Source organism: Schistocerca gregaria, chromosome 1, assembly GCF_023897955.1.
Source record: "Schistocerca gregaria isolate iqSchGreg1 chromosome 1, iqSchGreg1.2, whole genome shotgun sequence".
In the NCBI taxonomy this organism is placed as follows: domain Eukaryota; kingdom Metazoa; phylum Arthropoda; class Insecta; order Orthoptera; family Acrididae; genus Schistocerca; species Schistocerca gregaria.
This window is the reverse complement of record NC_064920.1, coordinates 531,500,510-531,520,819: the sequence shown is the minus strand read 5'-3', so window position 1 is coordinate 531,520,819 and position 20,310 is coordinate 531,500,510. Positions and strand designations below refer to the sequence as shown.

Below are 20,310 nucleotides of genomic sequence, written 5' to 3'. Positions count from 1 at the left end.
CAAACTCGGGACCTTTGCCTTTTGGGGGCAAGTGGTAGAGTACTTGCCCATGAAAGGCAAAGGTCTTTAGTTCTAGTCTCAGTCTGGCACATGGCTTTAATCTACCAGGAAGTTTCATACCAGTGCACACTCCATTGCAGAGTGAAAATTTCATTCTGGATGATAACTAATACTTGTTCAGTGCTGAGCAGTTTATTTGTTTTCTCAATCTTCTTTGGCATAAAATGTATTTAGCTATTTGTCTCAGATGATTCAAGGCAAAAATACAGTAAGATAAAAAGTCAAAGATCAATTGTTGCTATGTTATGTGGTTTGCACCTGTGCATAAGGCTTTCTTTGCTTTTATGAAATATTTTACCTGACTGTTTGTATATGGGAAGTGTCCAGGCATCTCGGTTTTGTTCGGACATAGAGATACAAAGTGACAGGAACTGTCGATGACTTGCCTCGCTCAGGCCGCCCAAGGTCTACTACTACAGTGAATGACCACTACATATGGATTATGGTGCAAAGGACATGTCTGCTTGTGTCTGTGTATGTGCGGATGGATATATGTGTGTGTGTGTGTGTGCGAGTGTACACCTGTCCTTTTTTTCCCTAAGGGAAGTCTTTCTGCTCCCGGGATTGGAATGACTCCTTACCCTCTCCCGTTGCGAAAGCTAGTAACTCTGTGTGTGTGTTTTGTTCATGTGCCTGTCTGCCGGCGCTTTCCCGCTTGGTAAGTCTTGGAATCTTTGTTTTTTGTTCAAGTAAAATCCTTTGATGAGCAACAGTACACACACACACACACACACACACACACACACACACACACACACACACACACACACACACACACACAGACACACACACACCTGTGCACCTACGTTATGCTGGATGGACAGGACAGACATTGTCTGCGACATATAGTTTGTGTCTATCTCGAAACATCTGCCACTATAACACCTCTGATGCTCTGCCATGGATCAGACAAACATGATATCATTCTTGCTGTGTTTATTTGTATACATTCAGCATCCTTTCTTAGACATAGTTGGCATAGGTCCCACATAAACACATCCAAAAAGTTTTGCATCACCCCAGTTTCCAGAATGCCTGAAGATGGACATTGACTGTGGATATTGTATCAAAGACACAATCCCTTTGACTGTTTAGACATGTCACTAAAGTCACCCAAACATGTAAACAACCATGCATGAGCAGAACCTATTAGACAGATGGAGTCCGACAGCTGATCAGTTCCAGTCATTCCACCAGAAGGAGATACACGGCTTGTGTTGTCTGTAGTTCAACCATCCCTAGACAGTCAATACTGCAGTTCTATTGCATCCACATTGTTACTTTGTGCCAGGAAGGGCTCTTCAATGAGGGAAGTGTCCAGGCATCTCGGTTTTGTTCGGACATAGAGATACAAAGTGACAGGAACTGTCGATGACTTGCCTCGCTCAGGCCGCCAAAGGTCTACTACTACAGTGAATGACCACTACATATGGATTATGGTGCAGAGGAACCCTGACAGCAATACCAATATGTTGAATAATGCTTTTTGTACAGCCACAGGACATCATCTTACGACCCAAACTGTGCGTAATAGGCTGCATGATGCGCAACTTCTCTCCCGGCATCCATGGTGAGGTCCATCTTTGCAACCATGACACCATGCAGCATGGTACAGATGGGCCCAACAGCATGTCGAATGGACCAGTCAGGATTGGCATCATGTTCTCTTCACCAATGAGTGTCGCATATGCCTTCAACCAGACAATTTTGTCGGAGACGTGTTTGGAGGCAACCCGGTCAGTGTGAACGCCTTAGACACACTGCCCAGCGAGTACAGCATGGTGGAGGTTCCCTGCTGATTTGGGGTGGCACTATGTGGGGCCAACATACACCGCTGGTGGTCATGGAAGGCACCATAATGGCTGTACAATATGTGAATGCCATCCTCCGACTGATAGTGCAACCAAATCAGCAGCATACTGGTGAGGCATTCACCTTTATGCATGACAATTCGCTCCCCTGTCATGCACACCTTGTGAATGACTTCCTTCAGGATAATGACATTGCTTGACTAGAGTGGCCAGCATGTTCTTCAGATATGAACCCTATTGAACATGCCTGGGATGGATTGAAAAGGGCTGTTTATGGATGACATGACCCACTAACCACTCTGAGGGATCTACGCCGAATCACTACTGGGGATGATTTGGACCAACTGTGCCTTGATGAACTTGTGGATACTATGCCACGACGAATACAGACATGCATCAATACAAGAATATGTGCTAATGGGTATTAGAAGTGCCAGTGTGTACAGCCACCACCTCTGAAGGCCTTACTGTACGGTGGTACAACATGCAATGTGTGGTTTTCATGAGCAATAAAAAGGCAGAAATGATGTTTTTGTTGATTTCTATTCCAATTTTCTGTACAGGTTCCAGAACTCTCAGAACTGAGGACATCAAAACTTTTTTTGATGTGTGTATTTGAGTAATATCCTAGGATGAGTCACATGAGTGATTTGTAAGCAGTCTCCTTTGCAGACAGATTGAAGTTTCCTAGCATTGTACACTTCAGGACCAAACAACTGTCAAATATATAACACAGTTCAGGTATGAAAAGTGAACTGATCACTGCAGAATCTGTTAAATTTCTGGGAGTGATTATAAACAAAAACTTGCCGTGGACTGATCATGCGGATTGCTTACTAAAGTGGTTTAATAGTTTTGGTTACTTACCTGTTATTATCACTTCTAAGACACAGCATAATTTTTGGGGGTGTTGAAAATGCAAACCCCCTCAGAGTGTTCAGATTACAGAAGACAGATATGACTGGAACAAACAACACGATAATGCAAACCATTATGCAAGCCTCAACTTACAGGCAATTCTTTCTATGTTTATGTGTGAAACACTTCTCTTTGAGCTACAAAACCCACATTATTTTGAAGGAAATTCATTTTCATAGTCTTATGAAACAAAGCATAAATGAGATTACATGTTACCTTGCCACATACTAACACTATTTGAAAGTACTCCATTTAGATGGCTTTGAAGCTTTACAATAAAAGTTCAAGGACTGCAAGCTAGAACACACAGGAGGAAATACTGAAAACTATTTAAAAATAAATGTTACTACAGTGTGGATGATTTTATAAATAAATAAATAAATAGATATTTTTATAAATAAATAGATAAAAATATCTAAGTATCTCTCAGTATAGACATGTTCACTTTTTATGGAGGATGTCTTCTTTTTGTATATGTCCATATTTATAAACAACAAAAACAAACAAGAAAAATAGTTAAAATGAATCATTTTAAACTATTGTGGAGCATTTTAAGAAACAAGAAGAAATGTAACTTGTATTTATCTTTTCATATTGTAATGTGCTTCTAGGTGCATGCATATGCTTTCTTTTCATGTATATTTTTTTATGAATACCCATGTAGGCATAAAATTATTCATTGATGAATCACCAATGTTTAAATCAAATGATTCTGTATAACCTGTCACATGACAATAAAGATTCTATTCTATTTTGTTCTAACTCCCTGCCGGTACCTACATTCTGAATTGTGCCACCTGCTTTACTCGTGACTGAGCCTGTGTGCTTCTCCTTTTCACATGTTCAATTTTTTACACTCAGGTATATGTGTGAACTGGGTGATTTGAACTGCAATTCATTGCTATTGTAGACACAGAATACTGTGGGTTCTCATTTACTGAAGTCCACAATATTACCTTTCTGAAAATTTAAGGCAAACATTATAGATTACTGCATAATCTCTGATCTGGCTGAGGTTTCTGTTACATTGTCTGTGAGGCCATTATTATGCACATTGAACAACAAGGGTCACAAAACAACTCTGTCAAGTACATGTGAAGTTACTTCTTTGTCTGTCACCTTTATATCTGACGCAACATACTACATCCTCCCTACCAAGAAGTACTTAATATCGTCGCAAATTTTGCTTGATATCCCATATGATCATACTTTTAATAATTAGCAAAACTATGCTACAGTATTGAGTCAAATGCTTTTCAGAAGTCAGGAAATACTCTGCTGAGTCTCATAGCTTTCAGGAAGTCTTGTGAGAAAAGAACAAGTTAGGTCTTGCAGACCGATGTGGGTTGGTATAGAGGGAGTTGTTCCGTGTGAGGAATCTCATTATGTATGAGCTTGTAATATCTTCTAAGATTCTACAGCAGGAGAATGACAAGGATATTAGATGGTAGTTTTGTCGATTGCTTCTACTGCCTTTCATGGAGACAAGTGTGACATGTCCTTTATTCCATCTACTATCCACAGTTTCTGGTTTGAGGTTCTGGTTTCTATATAGTATTATGGTTGAAAGGGTAGCTAATGTAGCCATAATAGTCGTAATTTGGTATAGAATTTGATAGGGATTTAATTGGACTGTGGAGCTTTGTTCAGTTTTAGCAGTTACAGTAAGGCTTTTAGTATACTATATATTTTACCTTTAATCATGTGAGACAAGCAGCAAAACATGTTTTGTATCAAAGAAGATCAAGAAGACAAAGTCTAGAAATGTCAACAAAGTTACAGAAAATAATATTTCTACAGTATTCACTCACAAGCAGAGACCTTCTCATTAATCAGCTGACTGCTATCTAATGCTAAAAAGGAAAGTCTGTCTAAGCCATCATTAGCACTGCTACACAGTTTTAAAAAAGGAAGAAAGATTAACAATTTAACAAGGCATTGACCATATGGTCATTAGAAAAGGAGCACAAGCTCGATACTGCTGACACTAATAATTATTTCATTTACCTTTGCAGTGGTACAAGAATTAAACTGGGGCAATACTCCTAGATTTTCCTTTGTAAAGAAACATTTGAAATTAAATTTCAGCATTTCTGATTTTTCTTTGATACCCTAAATTTCAGTTTCTGTATTATCTGTGAGTGTCTACCCAATAACATTTGTGCTGTTAACAACTACTGCATGTGACAAGAAGTATCAGAGTTTTGTGAGTGATCTTCTGATAATATTCTGCTGCAGTAGTCATTGAAGGCTTCAGGCACTGCCCACTTGACAGCAAAAAATTATCTGTTCAGCATCTCTATGGTCATATAATTTGTTTTACACCTTTATCCCATAGTCTATGATTCTGTGGAAGTTTCTCTGCAGTGACTGTAAACCATGAAATGTTCTACTTCGTACATGTATGTCCACTGGATGATCAACTAAAGCTAAATATTTCAAGTTCCTCAATGAGGTATGACATTACTACCTACTTATCTAGTTTGCTGAAAATATTAAACTTTCTACTGGTTTTAGTTCCTCTTTGTACTTCAGTAACCATTTTTGCCACAACTACCTCATGGCTACTTGTACCATTTTCATCATTTTCATTCAATAGGAATCCATTATCTCTCAACCAAATATATGCTTGAATGATTTTATTTCTGACAACTTTTGAGACTACTGAGATAAATTACTACTCAGATGTGTCATATGGATATAGTTGTACTGGATCTGGCTGTTAATTATTACCAGGATCAGAAGAAGGCCCAGCACATATACCTGCTTAGTTTGTACTGTACTGGACATTTCTTTGCTGACAATTTGCTTATGGTTCTGTGGATAAGACTACATCAGTTAAGGTTGTTGTTTGTAGCGTCATAAAAGTCATTTTTTAAAAGTGATTTATGCTCTACAGACAATCACTTCTATATAGCATCTTGTTTTTTTCTTGTACTAGATTTTTGAGTAATAAAAGTTCCACTTAACTCGGCATTTAAATGGAGCATTATATAAAACAACTGGAAATGAAAATGAAGTCCCTTGCTTCAAGACAGAGCTTAGGACAACGATGTGGAAGATGTGCACTGCCGTACTAGGCAAGGTCCTAGTGCAGGTTGTTTGCTGTTGCCTTCCTCCGATCATAATGGGGACGAATGATGATGATGAATATGACACAACAACACCCAGTCATCTTGAGGCAGATGAAAATCCCTGACCCCACCAGGAATCAAACCCACGACCCCGTGCTCGGGAAGTGAAAATGTTACCGTGAGACTATGAGCTGTGGACATATAAGACAACCGTTGAACAAAAATCAAAACTGAAGGAAATATTTTTAACAAAGACATCTGGCAAAACCACCAAAAGCAACCAATTCTGGCTACGGTCACAGTTTTGAATACTGCCTCGGGCATGGATGTGTTATGTCCTTAGGTTAGTTAGGTTTAAGCAGTTCTAATTCTAGGGTACTGATGACCTCAGCAGTTAAGTCCCATAGTGCTCAGAGCCATTTGAATCATTTTGAAACAAACAATTCTGCAGTTACTTGTCTTGCTATTGTGCCAGTAAACATCCCTTTTCGAAAACTAGAAAATCCTATTTACAAATGTTTTTATTGAGAAGTACTGCCATCAGTCTGTTCCTACAGAGTCAAAGTTGTGTATAACTTATGCGGACTCAGTGAACAATGGCATACTGCACAGAACCAATGAAGGTATCCTAGGGTCTTGCATATGTATTTCTGTAGCTAAAATTACTGACAGTCTTGGCAGATACATTGGAAATCTGATTGTTGGTGATTTGGACACATGCACCGTCCTGAGCTTATCTGAATTGTTCAAGACATCTTACAAAGGCTAACCAGCAAATAACTGCCCATTTTGACAACAATGGGCTGAAGGTGCTAAATACAAATGGTGAGGATGAAAACTAGGTGGTTCTCATTGCCTCAGATGCCATTGTATACATGGTTGCAGTGCTTCAACTGCCTCGAGTCTTCTACCCTTGCTGCTGCATATAACTTGTGTAACAGAGCAAGTAAGGTTAGAATTTCCTAAGGTAAATAAATTAATCTCCATGGTAAAAAAAACTTTTGCTAAACCATCATAAAGGATACATGTATTCAGAGACACACTTCTAGATGTCCTCTTGGCACCTGAACCTGTTGTTATCTGTTGGGGCATATGGTTAACAGCAGCAAAATGTTTTGCAGAAGAACAGCGGTGAACGACTTCCACGTATCAGCATACAGACTTCACAGAAAATCCAGATTCCCTGATGGCAGAATTCCTGTCAAACATGTGACGAAAGTGAAATGCAGTCCCGTAACATCCAATAACGTAGAATGTTCTTTCCAGCATATAAGTTATTACTGACTGACAAGTGTCACAGGTTTTCTCTGGAAAACCAAGAAAAGCAAAGCTTTTTTTCTAAAGCCCTTTAGCAGGTACTTGATTACTAGACCATGGATTTGTAGATAGTAAAAAATTCATTTTAGGCACCTAAAACTGGCTATATAAAACATAAAATAGCCCATAAAAAGTATCATACAGAAAAACTGAACATATTGTAAAATACACATTGGTGACATAAGAGCATATTATTACTCATTAAAACCAAGGAAAATAAAAATATGTACACTTGCACAACACAGCAAACATTATACTACTTTAGTGTTCAAACTGACCCCAAACCTTTTTAGTTCTTCCAAGATAAAAACACAGCATAAAACACATGTAGCCACATATTGAAATTGTGTAGTACATAATTTGATAAATGTTGGATAAACTGGCAGTTACAAATGTTCAGACCATAGTTGGCTTCACAATAAGAAACTGAAACATTTTCTTCGACAACCCTAAAGAACACCATGTAGCTGTAAAAAAGTATACATGAAGTATTTCATTGAATGACACTAATTTATGACAATATGAGTTTTGGTTATTAGTGTTTCCTTTTTGCTTCATTTTTTTTAAATTTTAATTTGAGTTGTTGATTACATTTTATGTCACATACATCTACATCTACATTTACATGGATACTCTGCAAATCACATTTAAGTGTCTGGCAGAGGGTTCATCGAACCACCTTCACAGTTCTCTATTATTCCAATCTTGTATAGCACGCGGAAAGAATGAACACCTATATCTTTCCATATGAACTTTGATTTCCCTTATTTTATCATGGTGATCATTCCTCCCTATGTAGGTCTGTGTCAACAAAATAGTTTTGCTTTTGGAGGAGAAAGTTGGCGATTGGAATTTCATGAGAAGGTTATTTGTCAGTCCTAATTGTAATTTAAAACAAGTGATTACTAGTTTCAGCAGTTATTGGCCATCTTCAGATCTTATCAGTCTTATTACAGTGTCATGGATCACAGTGTATCAAACCTGAAAATTATGTGAATGCAGGGTGCCTGTTCTTTTGGACATGTCTGAAAGAACAGACATGACTCATTCATATAATTCATTCACCTTGATGAGCAGTGAATCTACAACCTCCAATGTGGATACACATCCACACCCGACCTCTTCTGAGAATCAAAATTTAGTGAGCATGGAGGACATGGACAGGGACTTGTGGATAGGTGGTGCTGAATGGGAATGTGAGTCAGCCTGATAGCATACTGAGATAGTCTATGCATTTGCGCTAAATACTGTATCTGGATCATGCAGTGATTAACACAAGTGCTTAGTAAGTAGGAGATCTTGTGTTTGAGTCCAGGTCCTGCACACATTTTCACTCTTCACTACTTTTTCACTCTTCACCACTGATTCTGTATAAAGTACTAATGGTGTTGCTATCAGTAGTTCCTTCCCTGTCCTTTCCTTTTGACCCACTCCAGCCTCAATTTACATAAAACCTGAAAATATCTGAAGGTGGTTGATAACGACTCAAACCAGTAGTCACCTATATTAAATCACATTTATAACTGAAATACATGATTAGCTACAACTTTACAATAATTGCTGCATCTCTACACAGACAATATGACTACTGTTATAACTCTAAATTTAATTTATAAGGGGTTTTTCCTAAAAAATAGGCATTTTTCTTTTTTTCATTTAGTGAAACATGATACTCATATGGTTGTTAAGTTTTTCTGATACTACTGAATTGTGTTATGTACTATACTATTTTGTACGCAAATCAGCTGTGACATCAACTACCAAAAAATGCTTCATATCATTTATTGTTCTGCAGTGTAAATGGAAGTGGAGTAGAGACCAAGGAGTAATTAGAATACCTTATCTGTGCATGGAAGTGCTGTACTAATTTCTCCTGTAAAGGCTTCCACTGCTCACTGTTGTCTTGGGGGGGAGCATCAGTGCTTGTTTTTACAAATGTGCTAACATAAAGTTCCATAAAAAGTTTTTACTGCCATAAGGGGTTTATAAAACCTCTTGCTCCAATTCTGCTCTAAGTGTTCACTGGTAATTTTATTAAAAATAAAAAAAGAAAGATATAAAATGTGGCAAAAACACAATTGTCAAGGTGAAATTTTTTTGAGTGATGTAATTCATTATGTGTTTGTTAACCTAAAGTAACTATTAGTATCTCAAAATATACTCCACTAAGACAATGCTCCCAGTCCTATAGCACTGAGTGTCAAATTTTGGCTAAAAATTTAACGACGACTATTTTACACTCACTTTATTCACTGTATTTGGTTCCTTGTAATTTCTTTTTTTGCTCCGTAAAATGAAAAATGAATTAAAAGGGAAGTATTTACAAGATATAGAAAATGTGAAACTAAAATCTCGAAATGTGTTAACAGTATTTATATAAACAAGCACTCTGATCTGTCACTTCACCAAGTGTGGTTGTTTAGTAGATTCAAAATAGTAATTAGTTGTAACTTCCATCTTCATTTGCTTCCTGTGATTGTTTACACAATTTGGCATTTTTGTGTCACATATAGTTAACTGTGGTAACTATCATGTAAAATATAATATAGCAGTTATGTTAGTAAAATAATTTGTAAAATTATTGTAGACTAATTTCAGTTATGCAAATCACTGAAACTAACAATATGATTTCAGTTACACGAGTGGAATCAAAATGCCTTTCATCACTGGAAGCAAAGCTTAAGTCAGTCTCATTCACACCTTTTGATTTCTGCCGAAAAGCTGTTGACATAAATAATAATCTTGTTTCTACGATCAGCAGTATTGATCAAGAAAAACTAAAAGTATTAGACAGTGATATTCTGAAAGCTATTGAAAATTTGAAGAAAGAAAGTAAGTAATTAGCTCAAGTTTTGATAATGCACTAGAGTTAATATGTACAATTATATTTAGAAACATTCTTAAGTGGTGTTCATTTGATTCATAACAATGTAAAATCTCTTACAAAGAATGACATTTCTCCTGTATCAGAGTAGGCTGTAAAATCCAAAGGAATTCAGCTAGGTGCCAGAAAAACAGAATTTTTAGTCTCTGTTTTAGATAACTTGTGTGGAAATGCTTGTAAGATTAAATATGGGAAGCCCAAAAACTGACAAAAACTCAATCCCCACAAGAAATTCTTGGTGAAGTAGTGGGAACTATATTTATGGTGAATATCATATTTATTTATTTATTCTCTTATCTTGAAGCATGTTCATGCAGTCCATGTCATCAAGAGCAGCAATTAAAAAAGAAGAACAATACTATTATATTGGGGATTAATGTGTTTATTTATTTTGTCCATTGGTCATATACAGTGCAATGTACAAGAGGATATTGCACCTGATTTAAATCTATAGTTTACAGTGAAAAGTAATCAAGACTATATACAGAACTACACATCACCAATTGCAAAATAACAAATGTTGAAATTCATGTAGTCACTTACTGCACAGAAACAATAGCACTGTAGATATTCTCCAATAACTATTTCAAATGTGTTTATACACTCCTGGAAATGGAAAAAAGAACACATTGACACCGGTGTGTCAGACCCACCATACTTGCTCCGGACACTGCGAGAGGGCTGTACAAGCAATGATCACACGCACGGCACAGCGGACACACCAGGAACCGCGGTGTTGGCCGTCGAATGGCGCTAGCTGCGCAGCATTTGTGCACCGCCGCCGTCAGTAACAGCCAGTTTGCCGTAGCATACGGAGCTCCATCGCAGTCTTTAACACTGGTAGCATGCCGCGACAGCGTGGACGTGAACCGTATGTGCAGTTGACGGACTTTGAGCGAGGGCGTATAGTGGGCATGCAGGAGGCCGGGTGGACGTACCGCCGAATTGCTCAACACGTGGGGCGTGAGGTCTCCACAGTACATCGATGTTGTCGCCAGTGGTCGGCGGAAGGTGCACGTGCCCGTCGACCTGGGACCAGACCGCAGCGACGCACGGATGCACGCCAAGAGCGTAGGATCCAACGCAGTGCCATAGGGGACTGCACCGCCACTTCCCAGCAAATTAGGGATACTGTTGCTCCTGGGGTATCGGCGAGGACCATTTGCAACCATGTCCATGAAGCTGGGCTACGGTCCCGCACACCATTAGGCCGTCTTCCGCTCACGCCCCAACATCGTGCAGCCCGCCTCCAGTGGTGTCGTGACAGGCATGAATGGAGGGACGAATGGAGACGTGTCGTCTTCAGCGATGAGGGTCGCTTCTGCCTTGGTGCCAGTGATGGTCGTATGCGTGTTTGGCGCCGTGCAGGTGAGCGCCACAATCAGGACTGCATATGACCGAGGCACACAGGGCCAACACCCGGCATCATGGTGTGGGGAGCGATCTCCTACACTGGCCGTACACCTCTGGTGATCGTCGAGGGGACTCTGAATAGTGCATGGTACATCCAAACCGTCATCGAACCCATCGTTCTACCATTCCTAGACCGGCAAGGGAACTTGCTGTTCCAACAGGACAATGCACGTCTGCATGTATCCCGTGCCACCCGACGTGCTCTAGAAGGTGTAAGTCAACTACCCTGGCCAGCAAGATCTCCGGATCTGTCCCCCATTGAGCATGTTTGGGACTGGATGAAGCGTCGTCTCACGCGATTTGCACGTCCAGCGCGAACGCTGGTCCAACTGAGGCGCCAAGTGGAAATGGCGTGGCAAGCCGTTCCACAGGACTACATTCAGCATGTCTACGATCGTCTCCATGGGAGAATAGCAGCCTGCATTGCTGCCAAAGGTGGATATACACTGTACTAGTGCCGACATTGTGCATGCTCTGTTGCCTGTGTCTATGTGCCTGTGGTTCTGTCAGTGTGATCATGTGATGTATCTGACCCCAGGCATGTGTCAATAAAGTTTCCCCTTCCTGGGACAATGAATTCACGGTATTCTCATTTCAATTTCCAGGAGTGTATTTAGTATGTATTTTAAGTCACCTGAACCTGTTCAACAGTTTTATACACATGTAACAGGTGCCTTTCTCACACAATTCTTGTTACTTGGAAGTACATGCAAGTTTACTTTTAATCTAGTACCTCAATTATATTTATTTCTTATACTATTGTCATTGCCAATTACTTTTTTAATATACATTAGTGCACCCATAATACTTGCATATAAATGGTAGCATTTTAAAATGTTTACTTGACTGTGTAACTCTGCTCCTTGTAATGATCCTAATGGTTCTCTTTTGGATTCAGAATACCCCCACACTAGTTGGAGAATTTCCTCAAAATGTAGTAAAATGGGGTTACATATTGTGTACCAGTACATACTATTTTCTAATATGATGTAATTTGATGGATAAAAAGTCTCCTCACCAAGCAGTGGGATGAAATGGTGTCATCTAGATTCTTCCTCCAGACACTAGTTTCTCAGGAGTCTGCAGACTGGAAGAGGTGTTAGAACACTTCCTAGGTCCTTGCCACTCATCTGGCCTTAATTTATGTTAATTTATTTGGTCTCACATTTCTTCCCACTCCCTTTTAGTTTTCTATATTTTTTTTATTTTCTGGCCTTTCCGCTTTTCTCCATCCTCCGCTCCTGCCACATACAAAGCATTTCGCTCTTTGCTCTTATTAAGTCATGCCTGATGTTGTGTCAATAATCGCTGCCTTGCATAGTAGCTTAAGTTCTGCTTTCAGCTCTTAAGTTTTCAAATCTTTTCTGGTGCAGTCGCCAACAATTTTTCTCCTCATCCTGTTTAGTAAATTGCCCCCAACCCAGGTTTATGGGCAACTTTTCTGAACTCTCCCCACTTTCTAAACCTCACCAGTCCTTTTCCTCTTCTACCCTTCTGCCAGGAGAAGAAACCCCTGGCTCTGAAAGCTTACAAATTTCAGTATCTTTGTATGTGTATTTTCTTGTTGCCACTTGGTCCATCCAGTTATATTACTAAGACTGATTATTTTAGGTGATGTGCTACTTATTGAAATGTACTTGATGTCATACACAAAGGTGCACTGTTGATGGTTTCATGATTATACACAGTCTGATAAATATGGAACTGCACATTGTTAATAAGAATTGTGAAAGTATGAGTAGTCTTAGCAATCATTTAGTAATATACAGGTATTAAAAACAAAGATTCCAAGACTTACCAAGTGGGAAAGCGCCGGCAGACAGGCACAATGAACAAAACACACAAACACACACAGAGAATTATGAGCTTTCGCAACCGGCGGCTGCTTCGTCAGGAAACAGAGAAGGAAAAGGAAAGACGAAAGGGTGTGGGTTTTAAGGGAGAGAGTAAGGAGTCATTCCAATCCCGGGAGCAAAAAGACTTCCCTTAGGGGGAAAAAAGGACAGGTGTACACTCGCACACACACACATATCCATCCGCACATACACAGACACAAGCAGAAATTTTTTCATCCAGGAGAGAACTGAGAAAAAAACCTGAAATTTTTTTGTAAATTACAGGAATTTTTCATTGTTTTAGTTTTCAGTTAGATTTCTGTAATTTTGACTGGTAAGAACTGATACTCTAGCAAAGAATGTTATTGTATCCTACTACTGGAGAATAGCACTGCTGCAGTAAAACATAAACGAGAGAAAAAGAAAACAAAAGAAAACTTTAGTTGCAAATGAAATTCGCCATTTATAACTACAAAACACCCTGCATTCACAAGCATCTGCAAACAGCAAAAATATGTCAAAGGCCTTAGGGCAAAGACTGTTCTAACTTTGTAAAAATTAAACCGGTTTTCTGTGAGTGTGACATCACAACTGTTTACATTACATTCGCTTAAGCACTTGCCAGTGGGCTCATGTGCAGTTGACTCGTATGAGCAGTACCTTCTCCTGCTTCTGGCTGCTTGAAGTGTGGCAGTTAGCTATATCAGCAGCAGCAGCAGGCAGACACATGCTAATGAGAAAAAATTTCCTGTTCATTTACAGCTCCTGTGTCAAATGAAAACAGAACGGATTTCTATGGCTGGGAGCTATCAAGTGAATTGAAATACATGCACATAATTAAGGAAGACAGAAATATATATCATTGGTTTCAGTTTTCTGATTTTATTTTATTTCCACATTTATGGCAGTCAGGCATTAATTGCCTTGCAGAACAATGAAGTTATTTTTGTCAGTTTACTAAAGAAATTTGGCTTTATTAATCTTTTTTGCTGAGGCCAGTTTCATTCAACAGTATTGGCTAGTTCCAGTTGTTCGCTGAACGTCGAGTGCATGTTTTCACCTTCTGCCACACATGGCATTATGCCATAATAAAGAACCAAACATGAGATAGTACAGTACTGATACTCCTAGAAAATCTACATCCAAAAAACCACACTTAAAAGCTTATAGTTAGGTGGGGCGTACTTCATTGTGAATCTGGACAAATCAATGTGCACTTCAAGCCGAATTATGCATTTTAATGTGATTTATGAAATTCTGATGCTCTTGGAGTATCCTATAGTGTCTTGTTTCTTTTATGGCATAATCTAAGATCTCTTAATGTATTATACATAGGCACCTGTGGGCTTCTTACATCTCCACAGCTGTGCACACAAAATAATGCCCATTTTCTGGTGCTCTGGCAACTGCTAAAACAAACCAATTGCTGACAGTGCCAGGAAAGTATTGCAAATGATGGTTTGAAAAGCCATCACTTTCAAAGTAAATTTCCTTTAATGCTAGATGAATTATGTTATGTGTGAGAATGTGGGATGAATTTCTTAAATCACAAAGTGTTTGGCTCTCATTTAAAACATAATACTTTGAGGACCAGCCACTTAGAAGAATTTTAAGCCCGGGAGACCAGAGATTTATGTCATCATTTGAAATTTCTGTCACTTTTGTGTGATGTATCTTAAAGTATAATACACACACACACACACACACACACACACACACACACACACAAATATTTATTACATGTGAAAGCTTATCTTTTCTTGTAGCTTATTAATCTTTGAGACCAATATTATATATTAATGCTTAGTTTTTCTTGTATCTACACTATGTATGTTAATGTAAACCATTAACTTTTCCTCTTCATGTGTTCACATTAATTAACAGTGATCTTGCTATTGGTTGACTTAAATACATGTCCTATGCTCTGAATATCTGGTGTCATTAGCTGGCAAGATCACATGGCATAAGATATAATTGGCTTTTGTAAAAAGGGCATCACAATCTCTATTTCAAAGCTCTGGAAAACTAACTTGGTGTGTTTGGTGTACTTCAAATTTTGCAGTGTATATGTTGTTGCACATCAAAGGTCTTTCCAAAACTTCTCTCCCCTTCCTTTTTTTATTTTTCATTTTCCTCATCTAAAGTGCCAGAAAGCTCTTTGTCAGTGTATAAAATGTTAACCATTCAAAGGATTGATAAGTTTAACAGTTTCGAGGGAAAAATCTATGGAAAACCCACCATCACTTAGCATGGGAAAAGTGTATTTTCACCTGGAAAAAGTATATTTTTTAACTGTGATAAATCTGGGAATTTCTTTTCCTTGTCCACGTATACACCATAAGAGAGTTCCAAGTGCACAATGTCACACCTTCATAATTTCTCCATAAATATTTTATGGATTATGAAGTCAGTTGCCTTAACAGTGTCAATTAGTGTGACTTTAGCATATCATTTTAATTGAAAAGTGGTTTACACAAAAGAAATAACATTTGCAGTAGCTTCACTGACACTTATTAACATCAAATTTGACATCCTTTAAAAAATACTAAGACTTAGTCAAGATTATTATTTGACTAATGCAGACAAATTTGCTGTTGTGAGCAGCATTAAATTCTGTTGGAAGATATAGAAATCAGAGAAACAGACAATAATTAGTAACAGAGGATTTACAGACAATGATTAGCAATACAGGAACTGTAACCCTTTTTATGCAAGGCCACAACCGCTGTCTTCTTTGAACCATTAATAAAGACCTATTTTATTAATGTGCATAGAGGATGTAATATCAGCCCTATTGTTTGTTTAATCAAAATGTTTAACAGCCCATAAACGTTTTCAATGTTGAACAGTTCAGTTTGTCATTGATTTAATAACATCACATACATCTACTTCATTCCAGATTCAAGTGGTCACTGTCTTAACAAAGTCTTGTAGAAACTTAGACAGAGTTAAGAGTTATAGACTGGGGGGCTGCCCTTTATTCCATTAACAAAGAGGTATTAAGTTTCTCCACAAAAATCTTAACACAGTTTGTATCTTTATAACTTGATCACAAACTTCTACCAGATTCTGTGTTTTAGATATTCCTGGTAGCCTTAATGTGATTGAAAGTTTTCAGTATAGTCATCATTTTCCCTACACTTGGGTAATCTAATTTATGATTGCTTTTTTTTTTTCTTGAACTGATGTAAGCTGCTTTTGCTGCACTTTTAACCCTATCGTAACAGATTATAACTGGAGAGTGGCAATGCTAATTGATTTAAATGCCAAAATTAGCCTATTCACATTATTTTTCCTTATCAAATTCTATTCCGAAGCCAATAAGTGGAAATTTGTATCACTTGTGAGTCGTCGTGCTACCAATGGGTGTTGCTATCATGATGTGTAGAGATGACTACACCAAGGAGATCAAAGCCCACAACATTACTGTTAGCTTGTGTATGGAACCTGTATACACTAAAGCATTTTGCTATTCTTTTAGTTTATACTTCCTATTAGTTTTGTGAAAGTGATGTCTGTGTTTTCAGCCTTTTGCAAAATGAAAAGGAGAAGTGGAAAGGAAACTGATTTTATAAGTAGCGTTTATAAGCAGTCAGACTTATATATATGTTTTTAGATTTCGTAAACTTATTCATAGCACTACATATTACAGTCACTTGTTGTCTTGTAACAACTTAAGGCAACTATTTGTCAGAACATATCAGAGGTGAGCATCAGATAGCTTCCTGAATTTTAGGAACCCTGAATATGGTATTAGTCACAACTTACATTTGTAACTTTGGTGTATGGAGCTATAACTGTACAAGTCATTTCAAGAACAAGAAGTTTTAATTTTTATACGTTTATCTTGTCCGAAGTGGTAACTTTGACCATACGGAACATGTTTATTATGTTTGGACACAGCATACTGCCTCAGATTATGATTGTGCTCTAAACAAGAAACTTTCTGAATGTTACAAACTTCACAATGTGGAAGACCTAATAACTGACATTACTGCTACTAGGGCATCTTGACCTTATAAGGTTTTAGATATGAAACATGAAAACATACAGACACTCCAAGGATTTATATTAGGCAGGCTACATGGTTGCATATCACAAATGAACATCCCATAATCATTTAGAATGACCACTGAGTGAAAGAAGCAGTTTATTCTGACATGAGCTGACACTTTTCGTCACATAAGAGCAGCAAAAATTTCATTCCTGTATTCGGTAGTAGCTCTGAGTGGAGGAGAGAAGAAGGTAATTCATGCTATGCTTGAATCTTTTTAATGATAAAAACAAGAAATTTGATAATGGTATTCTAAGGGAAGTGTCTAATGACTAATTTAAAGATTGTGCTTATACCACATTGAGTTGTTCAATGTGATACATTCTGCCTTTGAGAAATTGTAAGAAATCAGTCGGATCTGGTTTTCTCAACATGCTGCATTACATGAACAGGTTCATCATTGTCAATAGGTAACAAAAGAATAAATATATAAATTATTTACATTCCTGCCACCACACTGTTTTTTTCCTCTCTACTGGAAAATGATGTTTTTAGCACTTAGATCAATTAGTTCTTCCATCTTACAACTAAGAGTCTTAGTTTTTTCAAATACTGTATGAACTGTTTATATAACATTTTGTGTCCACATCTCTTTACCTTGTATTGTATTGTTTTGTATTTAACTGGGGACCTAGAAATGATGGAGAGACTTTGTCCCCGCCGTTTCCTCAGTGGTACACAACCCTACAACAGGCTATAGCAGTCCACTCACTCCACTGCCACCTCACACTGAACCCAGGGTTATGGAGCAGTTCGGCCCCCAGTGGACCCCTGCAGGAACGAGTGTAACCCCAATGTTTGCGTGGTAGAGTAATTATGGTGTTCTTGTATGTGGAGAAAGTGTTTGTGCAGCAATCGCTGACATAGCATAACTGAGGTGGAATAAGAGGAACCAGCCCACATTCACCGAGGCAGGTGGAAAACCATCTTCAAAACCATCCACAGACAGGCCGGCACACCGTATCTTGACACTAATCCACTGGACGGATTCTTGCCAGGGTCCGGCACACCTTCCTGTCTGGAAAGCAGAGTGTTAGACTGCATGGATAACTGGGCGGGCTCTCTCTTTATCTTAGTGTTATTATGTTTTATTGTGGTTGGGCAAGAGGCATTAAAATTTTGTATTTGTATTTATTTGGTCCAATAAATCTTACATGTACATTGCAGCACATCAGATATTGGACAGGTCGAGGCAAATAAATCTTAATGTTTACATGATATTTTCTATGTGTTAATGAATACTTTTTTCATTCTGGCTTATAATGAAACAACTTTGACTAGAAAATTACAAATGAAAATATGAACAAACTAATATTAATGATTACAGTCTTTACCTGCTACTACTAGACAGTCATATTTACACAATATTTTTGTCATTGATAAAAAATGTAGCCTAAGAATGTGGCTATACACTTTACTTTCTTAGGCTCTCAAAGATTTTAGAAGAAGTCTTCCAGGCCATGGAAGCAGTGCGCTAATAGACATTCTTTTAATACTGCTTTAAATTTTTTCAGATCATTTATTAGTTTAATTTCTTTTGGCAAATTATTGTAAATAATTTTACCATAGTGTAATGTTCCTTTTGGCACAAACTGGTTTTTATTTTAACTTGTGAAAGTCTGTTTTCTGTCTTGTGTTGTGATGATGCAGATTTAAATTTTTGAGGCGGGCACTAGGATTTGTTATTGCCTATTTCTGAATAAACATTGCAGTTTCAAAGATGTAAATAGATGGAAGAGGAAGAATCCTCATACTTTAAAATAGTGGTCTGCAGTTTTTCATTTTTATTCCAGCCGTAATTCTCACTATTCTTTTTTTGCATCCTGAACAGTTTTTACACTGGGTGGTGAGTTACTCTAGAACATGTTGCACAGACTTTTGGATAGAATGTATATTAGCTTAATAAACAATCATTAGACAATCCTTATGACCACAATTCTGAAGAACTTTCACTAAATAGAACATGGTACTTAGTCTCTTAAATATGCTATGAAAGTGAGTATCCCATCTAATATTATCTTGGAGTCAGATCACCAGAAATATTGCATTAACTACCACTTGCAATATCTTTAAACCAATGGAAACACCAGGTAGGAATATCAAAAATGTAGGAAAAGACAGATTGCTATTTACCATAAAGAAGACACGTCAAGTTGCAGACAGACATGATTAAAAGGCACTCACATACAGCTTTCTGCCTCAGCCTTCATCAGTAAAGAGAGACGCAGACACACAAAATTCACACAGACACAAGCAAGCATGCCTCATGCACACACAAATGCCAGTTCCAGCATCTCAAGCCAGAATGCAACATCACATCAAATGCAAACAGCAATCTAGAGGCTGTTTGGAAGGGAAAAATGGAAGGTATAGTTGTGTACAAGTGGGGGAGAGATGAATGCTGCATGTTGAAGTGTGCAGGGACTAGACTGCCAAAGGACGCAGTCTCAGGAGGTTGTGGGGCAGGGTGGTTGGGAAGAAAGGAACCAAAAATGGAGAGGAGCAGGGAAAGGCAGGCAGTTGCATTGGCATAGGGCTGCAAATAAACAGGATGGGAGATGAGAATGGGGAGATGAAGGACAGAGGGGATTAAAACTGTTGGTTGGAGAGTGTGGAGACAGTATGTTACCACAGGTTGAGGCTGGGATAATTTCAGGAGCTGAGAATGTGTTGTAAGGATAGCTCCCATCTGTGAAGTTCGGAAAAGCTAGTGGTGCAGGGAAGGACCCAAATGGCTCAGGTAGTGAAGCAGCCATTGAAATCAATGTGTTATGTTCAACTACATTTTTTGCCACAGGGTGGTCTACTTTGCTCTTGGCCACAGTTTGATGGTGGCTTTTCCTGCTATAGGACAGTGGTTGATAGTCATACCAATATAGAAAGCTGTGCAATGATTACAGCAGAGCTGGTAAATGACATGGCTGCTTTCACAGGTGGCCCTGTC

The 20,310-nt window shown here is 38.3% G+C and overlaps 1 protein-coding gene across 6 annotated transcripts in view; it reads left to right on the top strand.

Annotated features, from left to right (window-relative positions):
* The window catches only part of LOC126355145 (cingulin-like), a 507,535-nt gene that overhangs the window by 141,158 nt on the left and 346,067 nt on the right, over positions 1 to 20,310 (top strand). For 5 of the 6 annotated variants that reach the window (XM_050005361.1, XM_050005344.1, XM_050005351.1 and 2 more), the window contains one exon: positions 9,815 to 10,012. In XM_050005361.1, coding sequence (XP_049861318.1) covers positions 9,815 to 10,012 — 198 coding nt within the window. The remainder of the gene's footprint in view (positions 1 to 9,814; positions 10,013 to 20,310) is intronic. The other variant, XM_050005376.1, reaches the window with a different exon arrangement.